At 37.7% G+C, this 19,908-nt stretch overlaps 3 protein-coding genes across 5 annotated transcripts; 2 read left to right on the forward strand and 1 right to left on the reverse strand.

Moving 5' to 3' along the window:
• Positions 1-6,014: 6,014 nt before the first annotated feature.
• LOC112292820 (pyruvate dehydrogenase E1 component subunit alpha-3, chloroplastic) lies at positions 6,015-8,307 on the forward strand. Its single transcript, XM_024541658.3, has 3 exons — positions 6,015-6,426; positions 6,545-7,325; positions 7,487-8,307. The coding sequence occupies exons 1-3, from the start codon at positions 6,160-6,162 to the stop codon at positions 7,762-7,764; spliced, it is 1,326 nt and encodes a 441-aa protein (XP_024397426.1). The 5' UTR covers positions 6,015-6,159; the 3' UTR covers positions 7,765-8,307.
• A 1,174-nt stretch (positions 8,308-9,481) lies between these two features.
• On the reverse strand, positions 9,482-12,917 carry LOC112292379 (hypothetical protein At1g04090). 3 transcript variants are annotated; one of them, XM_024540779.3, is made up of 4 exons: positions 12,712-12,917; positions 12,058-12,267; positions 10,277-11,907; positions 9,482-9,985 (listed from the first exon to the last, which is right to left on the reverse strand). In XM_024540779.3, the coding sequence occupies exons 2-4, from the start codon at positions 12,128-12,130 to the stop codon at positions 9,722-9,724; spliced, it is 1,968 nt and encodes a 655-aa protein (XP_024396547.1). In that variant the 5' UTR covers positions 12,131-12,267; positions 12,712-12,917; the 3' UTR covers positions 9,482-9,721. The 3 variants fall into 3 exon arrangements, with proteins under 3 accessions (XP_024396547.1, XP_090112425.1, XP_090112426.1); XM_090256299.1 differs by having other exon boundaries at positions 12,058-12,308; positions 12,712-12,894; XM_090256300.1 differs by having other exon boundaries at positions 12,058-12,311; positions 12,712-12,849.
• A 271-nt stretch (positions 12,918-13,188) lies between these two features.
• Positions 13,189-17,937, forward strand: LOC112292380 (pyruvate kinase isozyme G, chloroplastic). The gene is made up of 11 exons (XM_024540785.3): positions 13,189-13,858; positions 14,044-14,209; positions 14,423-14,557; positions 14,794-14,904; positions 15,229-15,317; positions 15,516-15,578; positions 15,925-16,100; positions 16,348-16,450; positions 16,688-16,836; positions 17,088-17,196; positions 17,471-17,937. Exons 1-11 carry the CDS (start codon positions 13,298-13,300, stop codon positions 17,582-17,584), a joined length of 1,776 nt encoding a protein of 591 aa, XP_024396553.1. The 5' UTR covers positions 13,189-13,297; the 3' UTR covers positions 17,585-17,937.
• The last annotated feature ends 1,971 nt before the right edge of the window (positions 17,938-19,908 follow it).

The raw sequence follows: 19,908 nt of genomic DNA on the forward strand, positions 1-19,908 counted from the left end.
AGACAAGAGTAAAGTCCTCTTCACTCTCGTCAACTCTTTTCTTGCTTCTAGTCTAGTTTCAAGGGTCTCAAGTTTTCTTGTCTTTTGACAATAAGTCTTTCCAATTTCTTTTAATATATGTACTTCTTTATTTCTATTTTATCACTTTTTTTTTATATGGATTTCATTGGTTTATGCATCATCTTTTAGTTCATGTCCTTGATAGATTGACAAAAGTACACTTATAATATCAGAGCTTTGTCTTATCTTCATTAAAAGAGGATTATTCCTTTCTCATGATAAGACATAAGCATATTAGAAGTTACGGATTATCCTCTTCTAAATTGATATTGTTCTTAGTATTTTCTTTGTCTTCAAGATTTTTTTTCTACTTATCTTGAGTGATATTAGATATTTTTTTGAGTGTTATTATAGTAACGCTTGTTGAAATGAAGAGCGCAATGGCACAAAAGCAAGAGCAATTGAGAGAGTTGATGCTTGTGATGCATCAACTTAGCTTACCACGACAAGGATCAACAAGAATGGCAAGAAGTGAAGATATAGAGATGATTAGAGTTACTTCAACATTTGTACAAAATCATGTCCCTCCATCCATGGAGGAACATCCTTCAAGTGTCAAAGAACCAAGAGTTGCCTTGCCTAAGAAGTTTGATGGTATAAGTTCCAAATTTTGAAGATTTATTAATCAAGTACAACTTGTGATTGAACTTCAATCTCAAAGCTATCCAATCCCAAGATCATAAGTTAGATTCATTAGTATACTTTTTTTAGGTTCAACATTATTATTGTGGTTTTTATCTTTTTTTAAAAGATGAGATCCAATATTGGATAATTTGGAGGCATTTTTGGCATAATTATAGTCCATGTATAGAAAACATGGTGTAACTTGTATTACAACCAATAAGATCCATATTTTACAAGAAGACAATTGACCTGTAATGTTATGTGCTTCACGGTTTTGACAACTTATAACTAATATCAAGTAGGATGATGTTGCACTTATTAGCCAATTTTTCTATGGATTACAATAAGAAATAAAAAAATTGATGTTCAACTTATCTGACCCTCAAATATTGAGTCAAGCAATTGACTTTATTGTAAAATACGATAATCAACTTTTTGAAAACTCCTCATCATCGATCTTATGGACTTCTTTAATTATTACTTATTTTAGAATAACCATAGACTTTTGTTTCTATAGATTTCATTATGGATCTTTCAATCTCAAGTTCTTATGACTTTATATTCGTGATAATAGATCATTTTACTAAGATGATAAATTTTGTATAATAAACAAAATCTATCATAAATGAAGAAACAGCTAAGCTCTTTGTTGACAACATCTATTGTTATCATGGATTATCCAAAGATATTATATTGGATAGAAGAACTTAGTTTGTATCAAGATTTTGGAGGACTCTTTTCAAGATTCTAAAAGTGGATATAAAACTATCTTTGACATTCCACACTTAAACTAATGGACAAATAGAGCGTGTTAATCAAGTTTTGGAGCAGTATTTAAGATGTACCATCAACTATCAACAAGATGATTGGACAACTCTTTTGCCATTGGCAGAGTTTACTTATAATAATATGGTACATTTTCTATAAAACAAACACCTTTCTTTGTCAATTATGGTTATCATCTACGATTTGATACTTTTGACTTTTCAAAAGCTGATAATCTTGCAACGGAAGATTTGGCAAATCATTTATCAGAGCTACATACAACAATGAAGGCACAATTAAAATAAGCTCAAGAACAACAAAAGATCAATACAAATGTCTATCGAAAGAAACAACTACCATTCCACACGGGTGACAAGGTATGATTACTTCATTGCAATATCAAGACTACTTGTTCTTAAAATTAAACTTTATAGACTTGGATCATTTCCTATTTCTCCACAAATCAATGTAGTTACATATCGTTTATACCTATTGGAATCAATGAAAATCCATCTAGTCTTCTACATGTCTCTTCTTAAACCATACAAGATAATGAACATAGCAAGAAGAAGATAAGCTCCACCTCTTCCTATAGAAGTAGACAATAATGAAGAGTTTGAAGTAGAAGTCTTAGATTCAAGGCGATGCCAAACTAAATTAGAATATCTTGTCTATTGGTACGGATATGATATTAATGAATACACATTGGAACCAATATAGAATCTTGTAAATGCAACAAAGGAAATAGAGGCTTTTCATTGATGATATCCATCAAAATCAAGATGAAAATCTTCTTTACAAAAAAAACGAGATCTAGGCAAGATAACATTTTACTTTCAATCCTTGTTTGTAACTTCTTTGTAGTTGTGACACTAAGGAGATGGAGAACCAACAATCAACAAATTTGATTGAAGAGCCTTTGTTTATTGACCTGTCAGACGAGACATTATAATTGTCACAACCTTCAAGATTATGCAATCGAGATGAAGATCCTTAAAAACGACATATTTTTATTTGAATAGATGGCGAGATGCAATGCATTTGGAATTTTGACGTTAGAAGAGAATCTCAATGTTTGGTAATTTTATTAGAGGTAGAAACAACTCCTAACGGTATTCCAAATATTTTATTTAAAGGAAGTTATGAAGGCCTCAACAACGATCTGATAACATGGTGGTTTTTTCGTCCTAGTATGGAAGACTATTGATGGTTGAGAGGCCCTATCAACCATCTTTGAAGAGAACAAAGATTTCAGTATGTGGTGAATACAATTTGTCACATCATAGATTATCTCAATATATGATGACTGCTTCTCATGGAACTTGTCTCTACAAAGGGAGGTAATGTCACAGACATATACATGTTAGCTAATAATTACTTATATAAATAAGTAGAAGTAAGTAGAAATAAGTAAAAGTAAGTTAATTCTATAATATCTTCTATAGAAGCTTTTTAGAAGCTTTATAGATGCTTCTTTGACTTTATAGGTATCTATAATTGATTTTTTGGATTAAAAAAGTGGTCATCAAGTTTGCCATGTGCCACACATGTTGTTAGCATAAAGACCAAGGTAACTATGTAGTCCACACGTAGAAAAACTTGCCTTGAAAGTCAAGGCATGTGTCCTACAAAGTCAACACATATTGGAGGTTCTATAGAACTTCGCCACGTAGCCCCTAGTTAGATAGTATATATAGAGACGAGAGTAAAGCCTTTTTTATTCTTGTCAATTCTTTTCTTGCTTCTAATCTAGTTTTAAGAGTCTCAAGTTTTCTTGTCTATTGGCAATAAGTCTTTTCAATTTTTTTTTAATATATGTACTTCCTTATTTTTATTTTGTCATTTTTTTCTCATATAGATTTTATTGATTTATGCATCATCTTTTAGTTCATGTCCTTGACATAAACTCCAATAGATGTAATTGATAAGCAACATGATTAATTTGTTCATAAATAGGAAAAGATCTCAGCCAACAATAGTCCAACTTATCAAAGAATGAGTAATCTTAATATTGTAACAAAGTAATCATACCTTATCATCCACATTGAATTATGATTGTTCCTTGTGATAGACATCTACATAGGTCTTTTGTTATTCTTGAGCTTCTTTTAATTGTGTCTTCATTGTTGCATGTAGCTCTCACAAACAATTTGCTAAAACTTTTGTTACAGGATTTTAAACTTTTGAAAAGTCAAAAGTTTGAAGTTGTAGATGATAACCATAATTCACAAAAAAAAGTGTTTGTTGAGTAAAAGAATGTATCAAATTATTATATGCAAACTCTACCAATGGAAAAAAAATTGTTCAATCATCTTGATGATAGTTGGTGGTACACTTCAAATACTATTTCAGAACTTGATTCATCGGTTTTGTTTGCCCATCAATTTAAAGATGAAAAGCCAAAGAGAGTTTTATATCCATGTTTAATATCTTAAATAGAATTCTTCAAAATTTTGATACAAATTGAGTCCCTCTATCCGATATAATATCCTTTGACAATCCATGATAGCAATAGATATTGTCAATAAAAAGCTTAGCTATTTCTTCACCTAAAATAGATTTTATATATAGCAAAAAATATGCTATTTTGATGACGCAATCTATGATTATAAATATAGAGTCATATGAACCTAAACTTAGAAGATCTATAATAAAATCCATAGAAATGGAAGACCATGGTTGTTTGGATGAAGGCAATGATTAAAGAAGTCTATAGGATTGATGACGAGGAGTTTTTGATGTTGAAGAAGTGTCATATGACTGAATAAAGTTTTTTATCATCTTCCATATTTGCGGCCACCAAAAATCTTTGGATATAAGCTCTAAATTCTTGTTGTATCTAAAATATCATACTACTCAAAAGTCATGACATGCTTGAAGAACATATAAACATGTTTTTCCTTCTGGAACATATAAGAGTCCTTCGAAATAGAAAATTTTGTTCTTGAACTCAAACTTTGAAACATCATGACATTTAAAAGAAAGGTTTTTGATATCATGAATAAGAGGATCAGAGGACATACTTAATTGAATTTGTTTGAAAAAGATCAAATCAATAGTCAATGTTGATTTCATTGCTCAAAGATGAAAATGCTCTAACTTCAAGAAGATTATTCTTAGTTGATCAAAAGTTATATTTTTTTTTTGTTGGTGCAAGATAAAAGTGTCTAAATAGAGCATTTGATAAATCTTGTTGTTTTTCAGGTTGATATATAATCTTAAAATCAAATCTTAATAATGACATGCTTCAATGGGCTTTGCGATAATTCAAAATATATGCCCATATAAAGTACTTGAGGTTCTTGTGATCCGTATATATTGTGATTGGACTTGAAGCACTTTTTAGATAATGATGTCATTCTTAAAATGAATCCATAATTACAAAAAGTTCTTGTCGTGGATCTCATAATTAATCTTGGCTATTGAAAATTTCTTAGAATGAAAAGATATTTGATGGAGTTTGTCATTAGTTTCCATTTGTGACAATACTATATTCAAGGCAAAATCTGATGTATCTATTTCTATAAATAATACCTTAGAAAAGTCAATGCAATACAAAATTGGTACAAAAGTAAATTCCTTCTTCAAAAAAATAAAAAATATTTTGGCTTCGTTATTCCATTGAAGTTTGTCTTTACAAGTCAAATGTGTAAGTGGAGCTACAATTTGAAAAAAGTTCTTGATAAAGATTCAGTAATAATTGAAAAGCTCAAAAAGTATTGCACATCTCTAACTATTCTTGGAATCTTTCAATCTATGATAGTTTGGACCTTCTTTAGATCCATCATAAGGCCTTCATTGGAAATGATGTATTCCAAAAAGTCAACTTGAGTAGTTTGGAATACACACTTTTCTATCTTTCTTAGAAATTATATTAAAATAGATTAAAAAAAATAAAAATAAAAAACTTGGTATTAATTAAATATTCATTAATTACAGTTATATAATATATAATTTTTTAGAAAAATATTTTTATGTTAATATGAAAAATTTATTGAAATAAATTATTTATAAATAAATTTGAAGAGTAAAATGTTGCTTTAGATTGTTAATCATCCATGTTCTTTGTGAAGATCTTTAATCTTATGTGGAGAAGTTGTATTGTTGTAGTACCTTAGGTCCAATCATGACATTGACGTTGTAAATGAATGGGTTTTGTCTTATTGGTATAAGAGACTTCTATTTGCATTATAGAAAGATTATAAATTGAAATGACAATTAAAACTATTGTTGTATTGAAGATATTCGGGTTGATCAAGGAGGATTGAAAAGAGCGTGTACAAAGCTGCGGTTGGGTTGAGGAATGCTTGGCAGAAAAGAATAATCCCTAGACATGGATAACAAGTAATTCACATAATGTTGGAGCAACTACGTAGCATACTCTCGTCCATCTATCCACCCATCCATCCATTTATACTCGATACATCACCCATCCACCGTCGTACGCATCTGTCCATGACACTTCATTCATCCGTTCATTCATGAGACGCTGGAAGTGGGTGGTGGTCTCTAGGGGTGCTGTACTAGTAATGGCGAGGCGGGCACTTCAGAGTGCCTTGGGCGAGGCAGCGGTCTCGCCGCAAAATCTCGCTCCTTAGACACGACCTTGATTTGCTCCCGTGCGCATTACTGCTTGTTCATACATTCCCCTTCCAGTCTTCATCTGGATGTGGGTTTCTCTTGCCTCTGTCTCCCTTGGACATATACGCCATGGCTGCCATCTCTTCGCTTCGCGTCGTTAGGCCGCAGATTGACCTCACAAGCGCCACTTCGAGCTCTCCATATGCTGGGTCGGTTGGTGAGAAGGCCTTTTTTCGCATTCATAGCAGGAAGCAGCTCCTGGGTGCTGCTGCTGCTGACGCCGTGGAGAAGGCATGTCCAGCGGCAGCCAATGGCATTGCACGGGCTGCTGTTTCTTCATCTAGGATCGCTAAGGGCGCTCCTAAGAGCTGCGCGAAGTCGAACAAGCCAGAGCTGGTGAGTGAAACTGGAGCTGGTTGTTGGGTTGATTGGACTGACTTAATCTGCATTGGGGATTTTGAAGCGTTTTGTCGTTGTGCCGCGATTGCTTGTGTTGATGGTGTGGGGCTTCTAGTTAGTGACCAGGGATGAAGGCCTTGAGCTGTATGAAGACATGGTGCTGGGGCGGAGCTTCGAGGACATGTGCGCGCAAATGTACTACAGGGGGAAGATGTTTGGGTTTGTGCATCTGTATAATGGCCAGGAAGCTGTTTCGACGGGTTTCATCAAGCTGTTGAAGAAGGGGGACTATGTGACGAGCACATACAGAGACCATGTGCATGCCTTGAGCAAAGGCGTACCGGCCCGGCAAGTCATGGCTGAGTTGTTCGGCAAGACCACTGGTTGTTGTCGAGGACAAGGAGGCTCAATGCATATGTTCTCTGCTGAGCACGGGTTGTTAGGAGGGTTTGCTTTCATTGGAGAGGGTATTCCTGTGGCTGTGGGGGCTGCCTTCTCCAGCAAGTACAAACGGGAGGTTTTGAAAGAAGAAGGGGACATGCCTGTTTCAATAGCCTTCTTCGGTGACGGAACTGCCAATAATGGCCAGTTTTTCGAGTGCTTGAACATGGCACAGCTGTGGAAGTTGCCAGTTATCTTCGTGGTTGAGAACAACTTGTGGGCTATTGGTATGTCGCATTTCAGGTCTACTTCGGATCCGGAAATTTGGAAGAAAGGCCCTGCATTCGGAATGGCCAGTGCTCATGTGGATGGCATGGATGTATTGAAGGTTAGAGAGGTAGCGAGGGAGGCTGTAGAGAGGGCAAGGAGAGGGGATGGCCCAACGCTGATCGAATGTGAGACATACCGGTTCAGGGGTCACTCACTTGCCGATCCAGACGAACTTCGGGAGCCTGGTAATTTTCACCCTTATCATTCTGCTCTCATCTAGAGGCAAACTCGGATAATTTTATTCTTGTTAGTTAGTTTCGTTCCCGTTTACCTTAATCTCTCAAGAAATATGGTAACTGTCTTCGTGTTTTTCTCTTTACTTATTTATTTATTTATTGATTTGCAGCTGAGAAAGCACATTACGCTGCGAGGGACCCGATTGTTGCCCTAAAGAAGTATCTGCTAGAGAACGAGATAGCTACTGAAGCTGAATTGAAGACCATTGAAAAGAAGATCGATGAAGTTGTTGAAGATGCCGTAGAATTTGCAGATGCTAGCCCTCTTCCGGAGCGCAGCCAACTGCTTGAGAATGTATTTGCCGATCCCAAAGGATTTGGAATAGGTCCTGATGGCAGGTATCGATGCGAAGATCCTGGTTTCACAGCTGGAACTGCGCAGGTGTAATACAACACAGGCATAGATATTATTATTATTTTTTCTTTTCTGGTATTCTCGTAGGAAATGCTTTAAGTGAATATGATGCATAGCCCATATTGGTAGAAGGTGCTTTGGGAATCCTGGGAAACTCGTTTAAGCAGTGGTTTTTTGTGTACTGTTAAGGCTTTAGCCCTCAGTTGCATTAACGCAGCTGCTAGATGGAAGAATCAGTCCTCTGGATACATTAGAAAAGGCCACTTCTCAGTATAATCGCTATCTCAAACCATCATGGGTAGGATCGTGGATTTAGATCATCACTCAGTAGTGTGCTTGGCACAGGCATTTCTGCAATTTATCCCCTTCTTGCTGATTGCTATTTTGTGCTAATTGTTATTTTTTTAGCTCGATGGAAGTGTGAGCATTCCAGAGAGATATTCAGATTGCCCTCGTAGCAACAAGCCTGGTTTTCTAACGCTGGACTGTTGTTTTCTGAGTAGGAAACAGCATAATTGAGCAGCAACTTTATACAGTTGCAAATTGAGTACACAATTTGAGGATATTGACTCATCATATTACGTATCAAAATATGCTAGCTTTACTTCCACTTTGAAATCTTTATGATCATTTTGTATGATTATATCGTATATCGTCAATATGTCGACTTTTGTTTGACTCAGCACGTGATTATTGGATTGTAGACAATATGCTTGTGCCTAATCAAAAGAGTCACCATTTCAAAATCTTTGGCCATATCACATGTCACAACGTTGATTGACAATAAACAACATCAATGCAAATGTATGAGTTTGTAAGGGCTTGTGAGACTAGAGGAATTGGTGGGTGGAGTTTTCTTTTAAAAAAACAAGAGACCAATGTTAGTGCCCTTCTAGAAGCATAACTTGTACATAATTTGTGGAGAATATTATCCATGCACATAGAGCCAAATATGGTACAAGGTTAGATGCAGTTGTGTTTCAACTTCTAAAAAAGTATCTAGTAGAACAAGTTATTTACTGAAGATATATCTATTTCCATGAAGGGCATCAATTGTAAAATCAATTGTTCATTATATTTTTTTTTTGGCCTAAGGTTGGATTTCTCTAAAATTTCACTAGCTCATGTCTTTCCTATCTAACATCAACAATTGTGTTACCATTTTATCATAATTCCATATTATGAATTATCATACATCCTATGTCTATGTAGTTGAATACATAATGTTTTACACTTTACTCATTTATAAATGCAAGGAAAAATTATTACTAATGTCACAATTTGAAATATTTGATGCTAAGAATACACATGAAATATATTTACAATTGGACATGTTAAACAACTCTTTTTTTTTTTTTTGTTAAACACTTAAATTACAAATAAAATGACATAAATCTTGTTGTAAATGACAGCAACTTCAGATTTTAGAAAAAAAATATTCAATCATCAATTTTACTAAATCTTTACACTAATTTATTAGAGCAGATAATTAGAATTTGAATGATTAAAAAAAAAAAAAAAAAAAAAAAAAAACTTAGATTAAGAGAAAGATGTAGATGGTTTAAAGCTATAAATATACTGGCAATAATTTTTTGTTTCACTATAAAATGTTTTGAAACACTATTTCCAGTATGGCAAAGATAGTTACATTTAATCTTAATAGGAAATTCATCATGTTCCAAGGCATTTTCGTTCAATATGCTATCAAAAACATGTGGCGTAAACAAAAACCAATCTAAAAACCAACAAATGGGTTCTCAACGTCATTGAAAATGCTTGGCGTGTCGAAACTCTACTTCGATGCCCAAATTGCAGATTGTTCAATGTTTGCGTAACAAATCTTTATATAAGAAGCACAAACATACTGAAAAAGAAGGAAAAAGGTTCGTAGTGTACAAATCTAACAAACAGAGGAGAACAGTATTGCACAAAAGAATCTGGATTTGGTTTTCTAAAGAGAAAAAACAATTGGCAGCAGAATTAGTAGCCGCTAGCTCCTCTCGTCACCGAACCACATGTTCTTCTCTCGGGGTCCTGTGGGACCTTCTTGCCCCATGACTTCGTGCGGAAGCTTACCTAGCACGTCTCCCAGGGAGCCATGGAGCATTGTAGGCATGAGGCCCAGCATCTTAGTCACATTCTTCTTTCTATCATATACAATCTTGGGACCCCATGGACGCATGTAGTGCAGCCAGGTCGGCTCGACCGGCGCGTCTGGATCACCCCTTTGATGCATGTAGTCGGCGGAGAATACCTGCTCAGACACACAAAAAATAAATATAAATATAAATATTCAGCGTTGAAAAAAATCTAGAAATGCGTGCAAGATGAGGACTCACAGCTCAATTTGGAACCATGGAATTGATGCTCAGGCATATGTCTGGACGGTAGAACAGTAGTGCATAAGAGTCTACGTCATCGCAATAACTAGGGTATCGATGGTGCACGAAGCACCGATCCAAGACGATTCAGCTTGTAAGAGGTTTGCAATGCAGGACCGCTATCCGTACTTGGTAGAGCAATGACTGATGGAGTTAGTACATACCCGAAACTTCACTGAGGAGTCGAGCAAATGGGTGCTGAGAGCTGTGTCGTTGCGCAGTCCAACTCCGTGCTCCTGATCTCCTTGAAGGTGATCGCCTTGGTGAGGATAACAGGGGTGGCCACTTTTGGCAACGTACACGAGGGGCTTGTTGGCGGAGTTGAACTCAAGGTCCCAGGCTAGTACCCACTCGCCCTTACTGTGTTGAGAGAAGTACACTGCCTCCAATTCTCCGGTGAAGTTGCTTACTCGTAGCGTGTAATGTTCCCAGTCGCCGACGTGCTCTCCCATACGTCCGAGGGGAATGTTGATCTTTCCCACCTTGGCAGTACTAGGTCCATTGAAAGGAAAGAAAAGCCAGCTTTGAAGGTCGGTGTATGTGGCCCCGTAAACCGGTTTAAGATGAGTATACGCCTCGGCAGACTCCAAATTCCCCATCTTCACTGAGTCTCTGCTCCCATCTTCGGGAAGATCTATCCAAAACGCACCATCGTTGGTTCCTCCGGTAGGCAAATTTGAACCGTCACTTTTAATACGAACAGGTGGAATAGAGGAGTCCTTGCTGTACAACATTGCACCTGAGTCGAAGAACCAGGCAACAGAACTGGGGAGAAATGTCTCGGCTGGATGGAAGACCACTGTGGGCCCAAAGAACTGATGTATGGTCTTCACTTGTTCCATTGTGGGCATGTAATCCAGACTGAATGCTACGTTTTTGAGGCAGGCAATTGGAAGATCAGTCTCTGCGTCGTCAGATCGGGCACAGAAGAAGCTGCCAACGTTGACACCTGCAGAACTCACTCCTCTGACAGCAGGTCTCGTGGTCCAAGTGCTGAAAGGAAAACCAAACTCGGATTTGGTTGTGCCACTTGTGGTGAAGAATTTACGATGTACTGCCAAGGTGTCCGTGAGATCGGTGCGGACACAGGTCACTTCTGATGTAGCAGGTTTTTTCTCAGTATTAGTTGTTATATATCCAAGTACCGAGTATCCTTCTGGAGCAACTGGCAACCAGACCCAAACATCTCCATTTTTCTTTCCCTTCCAGTTAGAACTACTCCAGATCAGCCTAAAATCCACTGGGCTTTTCAAAGCGGAAGAAGATGTCACTACGTCAGAGGTTTTGTCTACCTGTGCAGTTTCGGTTACAGTTGTGTTCCGAACTACAGCTACACGAGCAAATGGATTGATATTTTCCTCTACAGCTTCAACTGCAGCTTCGCTTGCGGTTAGATGTACCCCCACAAGCGGATTGTAGATGTCCGAAGCTGCATCCTCCTTCGAAACTAATGACAGACCCGCAAACGGATTGAGACGGTCGGCGAAAGACTTAGGTGATGATGGTGGCGAAGGCGACGACGACGCTGAAGATGGTGGTGATGACGACGGCGGTATTGTTGCAGGCGGACTCCCATTTTCTTTTATAGCAAGTATCCACCCAGCTCTAGGTCTTGAATTGTTTTGTGCATAGTGACATAGAATACTATACCCAGCCGGAACCTCAACTGGCCTGTAGAAGGTGGCACCCTTATTCTCCACCCCGCCCTCAAGGGCACTCCATACTTCCTCAAATGTTGCCACTTGCACAACATCAACCTCACCTAACGATATGCGCCCAGTTGCAAATCCAGTGCCTGCATACCAAGATGTGAAAATAAAGTTAAACCAACAGTAATCGGCAGCCAACGGTAGGTTCTGACACACGCGTCCGTAATCTGGCATCGCAACTCAAATTCAAGAATAGCTTCACGAAGGGCAGATTTGGAGAGGAGACAGTATCATACCAGGAGGATACGAGGCGGGGGGACTGACGCCAGTAGTATGACGAACACGATGTGACGAACTGTCTGCCTCCATTTTTGCTGATGTCTGTAAAATTGTATCTTCAAAACTTGTAATATTGAGAGACTCCTACAGCCTATGTATGATAAAACAGTCGGAGCTAGCGAATGACCTGGCGCTAGTTCACCACCTCGTGGCGGTTGCCCATGAGCCTGCCGTAGAAAAGAAGCGCTGGGTTATTGAACCCCAATTTCTGCTAAACATCAAATGGAGTCTCAAAACATCACCTGACAGTGAGCTAACAAAAAGAAGGATCAAATGAAGCACCCACGCAAACATAGCTTCAAACATAACCCACATTGCTGTTCAGGCTATAGAACAAAGCGATCCCTTCTACGATCTTTCAAACGCACCCAACTTTGTTCACTTCAAAACTCCGAAACTCGCAACCACCGCACGAATAACACGATCACACACACATTCGAGTTGGGAAATTAAACTTCGAGCCTCTACGTGACCTGTTGAGCTGCATTCGAACTCATCCATACCAACTTCATACTCGCAATCTTCACACCGACTTCCTCGGATCTCATAATTTTTTTAAAAATAAACAAAAACAAAACACCTCCATACACACCGGGTGAAGAGAAATGTACCTCAAACTAGAAGAAGGGCTGAAGCACCAACACAACTCCAAAACTTCCGTAATCAAATGCAGTAATCCCCAACACCGCAGCTCTCTGTACAAAGTTATACTGAAGGCGGAAAGACGAAATCTCTCGCTGACTTCTCAGTCTCGTCGCAGCTTGGGCTAGGATGTGTCTGCCAAACCGAGGTTGGTAGATTCCGGCACCCAAGGCCAGGCATGTTGTCTGCTTAACCTGACTTTTTGCAACGATCTGTAAAAGGAGCAGAAGATTCGAGGATAATCATGTGCCTGATTGACCGAGCTGTTCTTCCCATAATATGCGCACTGAAATCTTCTCCCTGTATCTTTCTGTCCATCCCGACGGAACTTTCGTTCGATGTGGGCCGTATCCGTGAGCAGTGACTTTGGTCGACACACCCAACTTTTCAGAGTCTCGTGAATGATATATTTGGCTTGATTTTTTCCAGACGCTTGTGCTGACATCAATCGCCTCACAGATTCATGCTCTCTTTGCCTCGGCGGAGAAATTGAGTTGGGTTGTGGTGGTGATTGCTGTTGTTTTCCACTGAGTATTGTGGTTTTATTGGGGAGCTATGGCTTCCATGCTAATTAACAGTTCACACTTTGCGACACGCGCAGTGAGTGGGGGTGAAGTGGCCTTTCTGGACAGGTTTCAGGGATTGAGAAAGCAGTCATTTGGAACAACGAAGAGTGGTTTGCGTGTGGGAAGGAAGGGGAAGGGGAGTAGTGAGGCTGTCAGGGTTGCTGTGCTTGTCCGTGCGACGAGTTATCGTCCTGGGCGATACGTGAAGGAAAAAGGTGGTAGCATTATACCTGTGTCGCCCGAGGATGGCCGCATCAACTTTTTGGAAGACGAGGTTAAATTGCGCCTCTTTCAGGGTTTACCCGATGAGAGCAGGGTTGGGATGTGGGTCAAGCCCTCTTTTCAGCGTAAGACGAAGATTGTGTGCACAATTGGCCCTACATCCAATACGAAGGAGATGATCTGGAAGCTCGCGGAAGCTGGAATGAATGTGGCTCGGCTTAACATGTCCCATGGAGATCACGCCTCGCATAAGGAGGTGATTGATCTTGTGCGAGAATTCAACAAAGAAGCGCACGCGAATGTCATTGCTCTCATGTTGGATACAAAGGTTTGTGTTGCTCTCGATGGAACATCGTGTTTTGTTTAAGAGTAATTTATTTATTTGTTTGTTTGTTGGATTTTTTGGTGCATAGCAATTCCTAGCAGAATTAAATCGCTTTCATCAGCTGAAATTCTTTTTTCTGAGGCTTTCGTATGTAAATATATTTAAGAAAGAGTCTTACTACCTCACAGGGTCCAGAGGTTAGAAGTGGAGACCTGCCTCAGCCAATTATGCTGAAGAAGGGCGATCCATTCACCTTCACAATTAAGCGCGGCGTGGGAACCGATACCTGCGTGAGCGTTAACTACGATGACTTTGTGACCGATGTGGAAATAGGCGATACTTTGCTGATTGATGGTGATTTTTCATGCATGCATTACAGAATTCGTGCTTCGTTTTGTTCATCACTATGTGAGCTTTTTGCATAATTCCACTCTCGCTATGATACCACTTTGAATAGGTGTTTTTTTATTTAACCGCCTGTAGTCTGTAGTTAGCCAGTATTAAGTTGGCTGTAGAAATGAGAGTTGGTGCGAGAGCTAACTGAGGTTATGAATGCGACGAGAACAGGAGGCATGATGTCGCTAGAGGTGAAGGGCAAGACCCACGAGGAAGTGTACTGTGAAGTGGTGGATGGGGGTGAATTGAAGTCCCGTCGTCACCTCAACGTGCGCGGAAAGAGTGCCACTCTACCCTCCATTACCGGTACGACAGTGACTCCTTGGCAGTAATATCAATTAAATGTGTGTACCGAATGAGTTGAATTTTTGTTTTTTTAAAAAATAATAAGTAGATATATATTTTTTGGTGTGTGTCTGCTTTCCCTTACCTCAAATTACGGAATTTCATTAGTGTGCAATCACTATCTCTAGAGATCTATAGAAATTTTATCTGAACACGGACTTTGGATACCATTGTGTTTCCTTCTGTGGAGTCTGCAGAGAAGGATTGGGAAGACATTAAATTTGGAGTAGAAAATAAAGTTGATTTCTACGCGCTGTCATTTGTCAAGGACGCCCAGGTGGTGCATGAGCTCAAATCCTTTTTGAAAGGTATAATTCAAATGCCTTGGTTTTGGAGTCCTAACTCTCTAAAAACGTTTTCTTAGTTTTAGCATGTTGGTGGATGCATATAACGTGCTTGCTTGCTGAAGCACTTCAGAAGTTCTGTCTTTTCTACAAGGTCACGGCGTTCAAGTGTATTGTTGGTTCCTGTAGTTGATGTATGTACCCTTTCATTGTTCCTTGTTACGAAACCTCTTCATGTTGGGGTCTCGAATCTTCGTTATCTTTTTAACGATGACTCTGTTTACATGCATCATTATCATTATCATTATTACTATTATTATTATTAATTGAATAGTGTGAGCGCTGCAGAGAAGTCAGCTGACATTCATGTCATTGTGAAGATTGAAAGTGCGGATTCGATTCCCAATCTACAATCCATTCTGGATGCAGCTGATGGTGTGAGTTTCTATTAACCTGGTTTATACTGTGTGTGTGGTCCTTTCGGCCAACTAATTCTGTGCCAAAGTTTTTGGGTAGGATGGGTTCAAGTGCTTGCATGTTTTATGAATTGTGGATTTCTATTTATTCCTCTCGGCTGGCTCAATCTGGTTAAATTGCAAAAGTTCCTCTTTAAGTGTTCAGCTTTTTGTTTGCAGGCTATGGTTGCCCGTGGTGATCTTGGAGCCGAGCTGCCAATTGAGGAGGTGCCTCTTCTCCAGGTATGATACGTAACATGCTGTATAATATATGCTAATATTCTGGCACGTAAGAATATGTTGGGATGTCTTATAATATGTCATGACGTAGTAGAGAAGGAAAATTAAGGATGAGCCTAGCTTTAGCACAGTTCTAAATCTGACATGAAAGTGATTTGTTTCCTCTGTACAGACCTTTTAGTCCCACATATGGGTGATTCATATCAGGGTCATTTCCAGAATTGTGAGAAAAGAGTATAATAAAGATTACTTTTGAGTATTTGTAATGATACTGCAGTCGGGATCACACAGAGTATTTGTGCTTGTTATTTCTCATGGGAAAATTGAAAATTGTGGGTTTTCTCTGCAGGGAGAAATTATTAGATCTTGCCGAGCCATGGGAAAGCCAGTGATCGTGGCTACGAACATGCTTGAGAGCATGATCACTCACCCTACGCCCACACGAGCAGAAGTCTCAGACATAGCCATCGCTGTCCGTGAAGGTGCGGATGCAATTATGCTTTCAGGGGAAACCGCTCATGGAAAGTAAGCGCGATTAAACCAGTGCACTATCTCTCGACAGTTTTTTTTTCTGCTTGAAGTAAATTTTTGTGTTTCGAATATCGTATTACTGTTGAGGACGATCTAGATGGAATTGTAAACTAGAATCGTATGAAACAAATTACATTCTGTTCTCAGTATTTCGCAGGCATATGAACCTTGAAGAGACAGAATTGTGTTCAAGTTGAGGTGATATTCATGTTGCAGTCCTACCTTTATACTATGTGTTCAGGTATCCTTTGAAAGCTGTGCGAGTGATGCACACTGTGGCCATGCGCACAGAAGCAACCATGCCAGAGGAGGAGGCCCCTGCTAACCTTGGTCGAGCCTTTAAGGTAACTGCTTTCATCCTTCAAGCATTGTAAGGCATGACTCTTCCTGTGTGAAAAATGCGTGCACTGAACGTGGCAGTGTGTTTTGGGTACACAGCTAATGTTTGGTTGTTAGTTCCTTGATTGTCTTTTAGCGGTCTGTGCTAAGGCTCATGAATGTGAAATCAAGTATGCTTGGAAATGTTTTATATCTGTTGTCAGTGCTCACTTTATGTCGTGTGGTTATTTAATTGAGGACAGACTCATATGAGTGAAATGTTCGCATTTCATGCCACTTTAATGTCAAATACATTGGGGACTTCTATACTGGTGTTTACACGAACGGGCTTTATGGCTCTGTTATTGAGCCATTACCGTCCAGTTGGTACTATCTTCGCTTTCACAAACGAGTACGTTTCAGTTCCTTTGCAATGATTTACTTCAAACTCATTGGTAATTACGTTCCAGGTTTCGATGTCGTGATGCTGCATAGTCATGTTAATTGTTATAGAAGCAGAGCGCAGCTGCTAAGGCTGCTTTAAATTGGGCCTCCAGTGCTCACATAATTGTGTTCCATGAAATTGTTTGTGGAGGTAAGGAGTGTCTCATTGCAACCAGACTGTCTTGGATTCTATGACTGACTGCTGTTGTTTACTTGCAGTAAGAGAGTGCAATCGAGATTGGCTCTTTACCATGGTGTAAGAGCTATACACATTAAATTCACAAACGACGCGGAGGAGACGTTTAATTATGCGCTCAGCATACTGCAGGTTAGTTTGCTTGTTTGCTTGTTTGCTCGTTTTTCCTTTCTTCTAACTTCTTTGCGGAACCCTTTAGTTTAAATGAAATTGTTCCAAAGATTCCTCTGTTTTTTATTTTGTTTTATTTTATTTTTCAACTCTAATGGTCTTAGGACGACTCGATTCAGTGATCTGTTCTGGCGACATATGGATGAAGAGTCGGAACATCTTGTTGTTTCTTGGCTTACTATCTCATGTATTTCTCCTAGTTTTGATACTTGTTAACTGTGTTGGTTCTAAACAGAAAAAAGGTATGGTCCAAGATGGCGAAGAGGTTGCTTTGGTGCAAAGTGGAAAACAGCCCATTTGGAGATCAGAGTACTCTCACCATATTCAAGTGCGCAAAGTACGAGCGTGATTTAAAAACTTGGCATTTTGTCTCGTTCCTCAGGTCGTCAACATTAAAGAACGCCTAACTGTGTCATACTAGTGACTATTCCTGTTCTTGTACTATGTATCCATATTACCTCTATCATGTAATAGTATGTTCATACCACCAAGTATCCATACCCCATTTTGTTATCGCAGCTCCTCATTTTTGTTCGGCATGTCAAGGCTTGGACTCAGAGAGCATGACTAGTGTGTACCTAGTAAAGTTTACTTCTGTGTAGGACAAGACATCACACAAGTTCCACTTGCAACTGCCCGGTGAATTTATGTCTTTTTTGTGTGTGTTGCACTTGAAATGAACTTGCTTAAGCCTTGTCTGAATTGCCGATCCAAATGAGATTTTGTTGCTTTAGCACAGCATTGAATTGGCTTCATGGATCTAATTCAGGAAACGAGGAATTTGATATTATGCTTGCTCTCCATGGTTTCGATCACAAACAGCAGCTGTCGTCTGATTCCATGTTGATCCTTGCTCTATATTTTCTGGCTTCGTTTCTGCATGGTTAGTAAGCAAGTTTGGCAAATTCCGTATTTATTTAATTATTCATTAAGATGATCTAACGGTAAATATCTACACCACATTTATTTAAAGTAATTATAATGATTGTGATTTTTATTTGAGTTTCAAAATCAAAAATCAAAAAAAGAATAAATATTAAAATCTTAACATGTAAAATAATTATTTGTAAATTTGTAACTTGTTGTGATTTGTGCTAGCAAACAAGTTTTTGCTTCATTAATATTTGAATACTTTTATTTATTTATTTATTTATTTATTTATATATGTATATATATACATACATACCTACCTACCATTAATAGAGTTCATTGCTTTGTAAAAGTAATATATTGAAGCAAATTTTTGATGTACAATTTTATTTTTGAATATCAAAAAGAGAGTTATCAACATGAAATTTTACATCAGAATATATTATTGACACTTTTTAGTTGATAACTGAGCTATAATAATTTAAAAGTTTGAATTTAAATAACACAATTAAAATCTTCTTTTATTTCTCTTTATAATTCTTATATTTTATATTATATACATGAGTTTTTTTATTGCTATTATTTTAATTATACATATGAGGTATTAATAGAATATTTTTGTATGATGCTTAGCTAAATTGTTTATAACTAATTGAATATGTATTATTATCATGGTTTCAACCTATGCTGTTGCTATTGTTATTATTGAAACAGTTATGAGATAGATATTAAAGAATGAAGTTTATCAAAGTTGCATTCTCAGAAGACCTCATCCAAAAAATGGAGTTGAAATTTTCTTATAAAAAGCCCATTCTTAAAATCTGAAAAGAAAAAATTACGATAATGAGATTGAACATGGATGAAAGTTACCAACCGTCAAATATTTAGGCCCTTTATAAAAACAATGGTCAAAAGTAATATCTTTTGTGTAGCTCTTTAATTCTATAGTGACCTCTTTAGAACCTTTGTCACCAATTTCAAGTTCAAACCGAGTTTCAGATGCTAAAATGTTTAGGATTTCCTTATCAACATACTCCAAAATATGTATGCTCTTGACAATAAATTCTTTACCACTTTAAAACCAACATATGGTTTAAGCAAGCTAATAGTTAGTAATTTGAAAATGCAACATTTTGCAATGCTTATTAATGCTCCAAATTGAACTACTCAAGTGTTTACTTATCAACATTGATTAAATTAATAGATCTACTTGGAGCAAGTGTGTTTTCTAATAACCACATGTTTTTTTCTTGTTAATGTATCCAGATATACATATATTCCAATCTCTGTCTCTAAATAACCTACAAATGTTCAGCCTTTTTTACATATAAAAATAATAATCAAAAGTAATGTCTTTTGAGTAGCTCTCTAATTCTATAATGACCTTCTCTTTGGAATCTTGATTATTATAGTAACATTTAGCCTATAAGTCTGTATGATAGTTCCTTCTTCAAACAACAACTTTTCTATTCAGTTGTGCCACTAGTTAATTATTGAAATAAAAAGTCGCATCTTCAATCTCATAAAAATAGTCTTTGGACTGTTAGAAAATACCTATCAAAAGTGGTATGGATTGTACCTAATCACCAATGCTTGCTAAATTATGTTTTCAATGAAAAATTTTACTTCATTATATTTATCAATTTTTTTGATGAAAACAATAATAATTGGATCAAAAGCCAATGTGATATCATTTTTTGAGATAGAAGTAAATCATATGTGTTATTAAGACCTTATTAATTTATGATTCTATAAATCTATAAATTATTACATAACTCAACTTTTGCTTCACTTTTGTTAAAA

The sequence above is a fragment of the Physcomitrium patens genome, chromosome 15 (genome assembly GCF_059467195.1).
Source record: "Physcomitrium patens ecotype Gransden chromosome 15, ASM5946719v1, whole genome shotgun sequence".
In the NCBI taxonomy this organism is placed as follows: domain Eukaryota; kingdom Viridiplantae; phylum Streptophyta; class Bryopsida; order Funariales; family Funariaceae; genus Physcomitrium; species Physcomitrium patens.

What these genes read in the sequence shown, in the direction of transcription:
- LOC112292820 (XM_024541658.3), top strand. Translation starts at nt 6,160, where the DNA reads ATGGCTGCCATCTCTTCGCTTCGCGTCGTTAGGCCGCAGATTGACCTC. An exon ending in AGTCGAACAAGCCAGAGCTG is followed by an intron (nt 6,427 to 6,544) that starts GTGAGTGAAACT and finishes TGGGGCTTCTAG; the next exon opens with TTAGTGACCAGGGATGAAGG. An exon ending in AGACGAACTTCGGGAGCCTG is followed by an intron (nt 7,326 to 7,486) that starts GTAATTTTCACC and finishes ATTGATTTGCAG; the next exon opens with CTGAGAAAGCACATTACGCT.
- LOC112292379 (XM_024540779.3), bottom strand. Translation starts at nt 12,130, where the DNA reads ATGGAGGCAGACAGTTCGTCACATCGTGTTCGTCATACTACTGGCGTC. An exon ending in CCCCGCCTCGTATCCTCCTG is followed by an intron (nt 11,908 to 12,057) that starts GTATGATACTGT and finishes CTTGGTATGCAG; the next exon opens with GCACTGGATTTGCAACTGGG. An exon ending in ACTCCTCAGTGAAGTTTCGG is followed by an intron (nt 9,986 to 10,276) that starts GTATGTACTAAC and finishes GTGTCTGAGCAG; the next exon opens with GTATTCTCCGCCGACTACAT.
- LOC112292380 (XM_024540785.3), top strand. Translation starts at nt 13,298, where the DNA reads ATGGCTTCCATGCTAATTAACAGTTCACACTTTGCGACACGCGCAGTG. An exon ending in AGGAGGTGCCTCTTCTCCAG is followed by an intron (nt 15,579 to 15,924) that starts GTATGATACGTA and finishes TTTTCTCTGCAG; the next exon opens with GGAGAAATTATTAGATCTTG. An exon ending in GGGGAAACCGCTCATGGAAA is followed by an intron (nt 16,101 to 16,347) that starts GTAAGCGCGATT and finishes CTATGTGTTCAG; the next exon opens with GTATCCTTTGAAAGCTGTGC.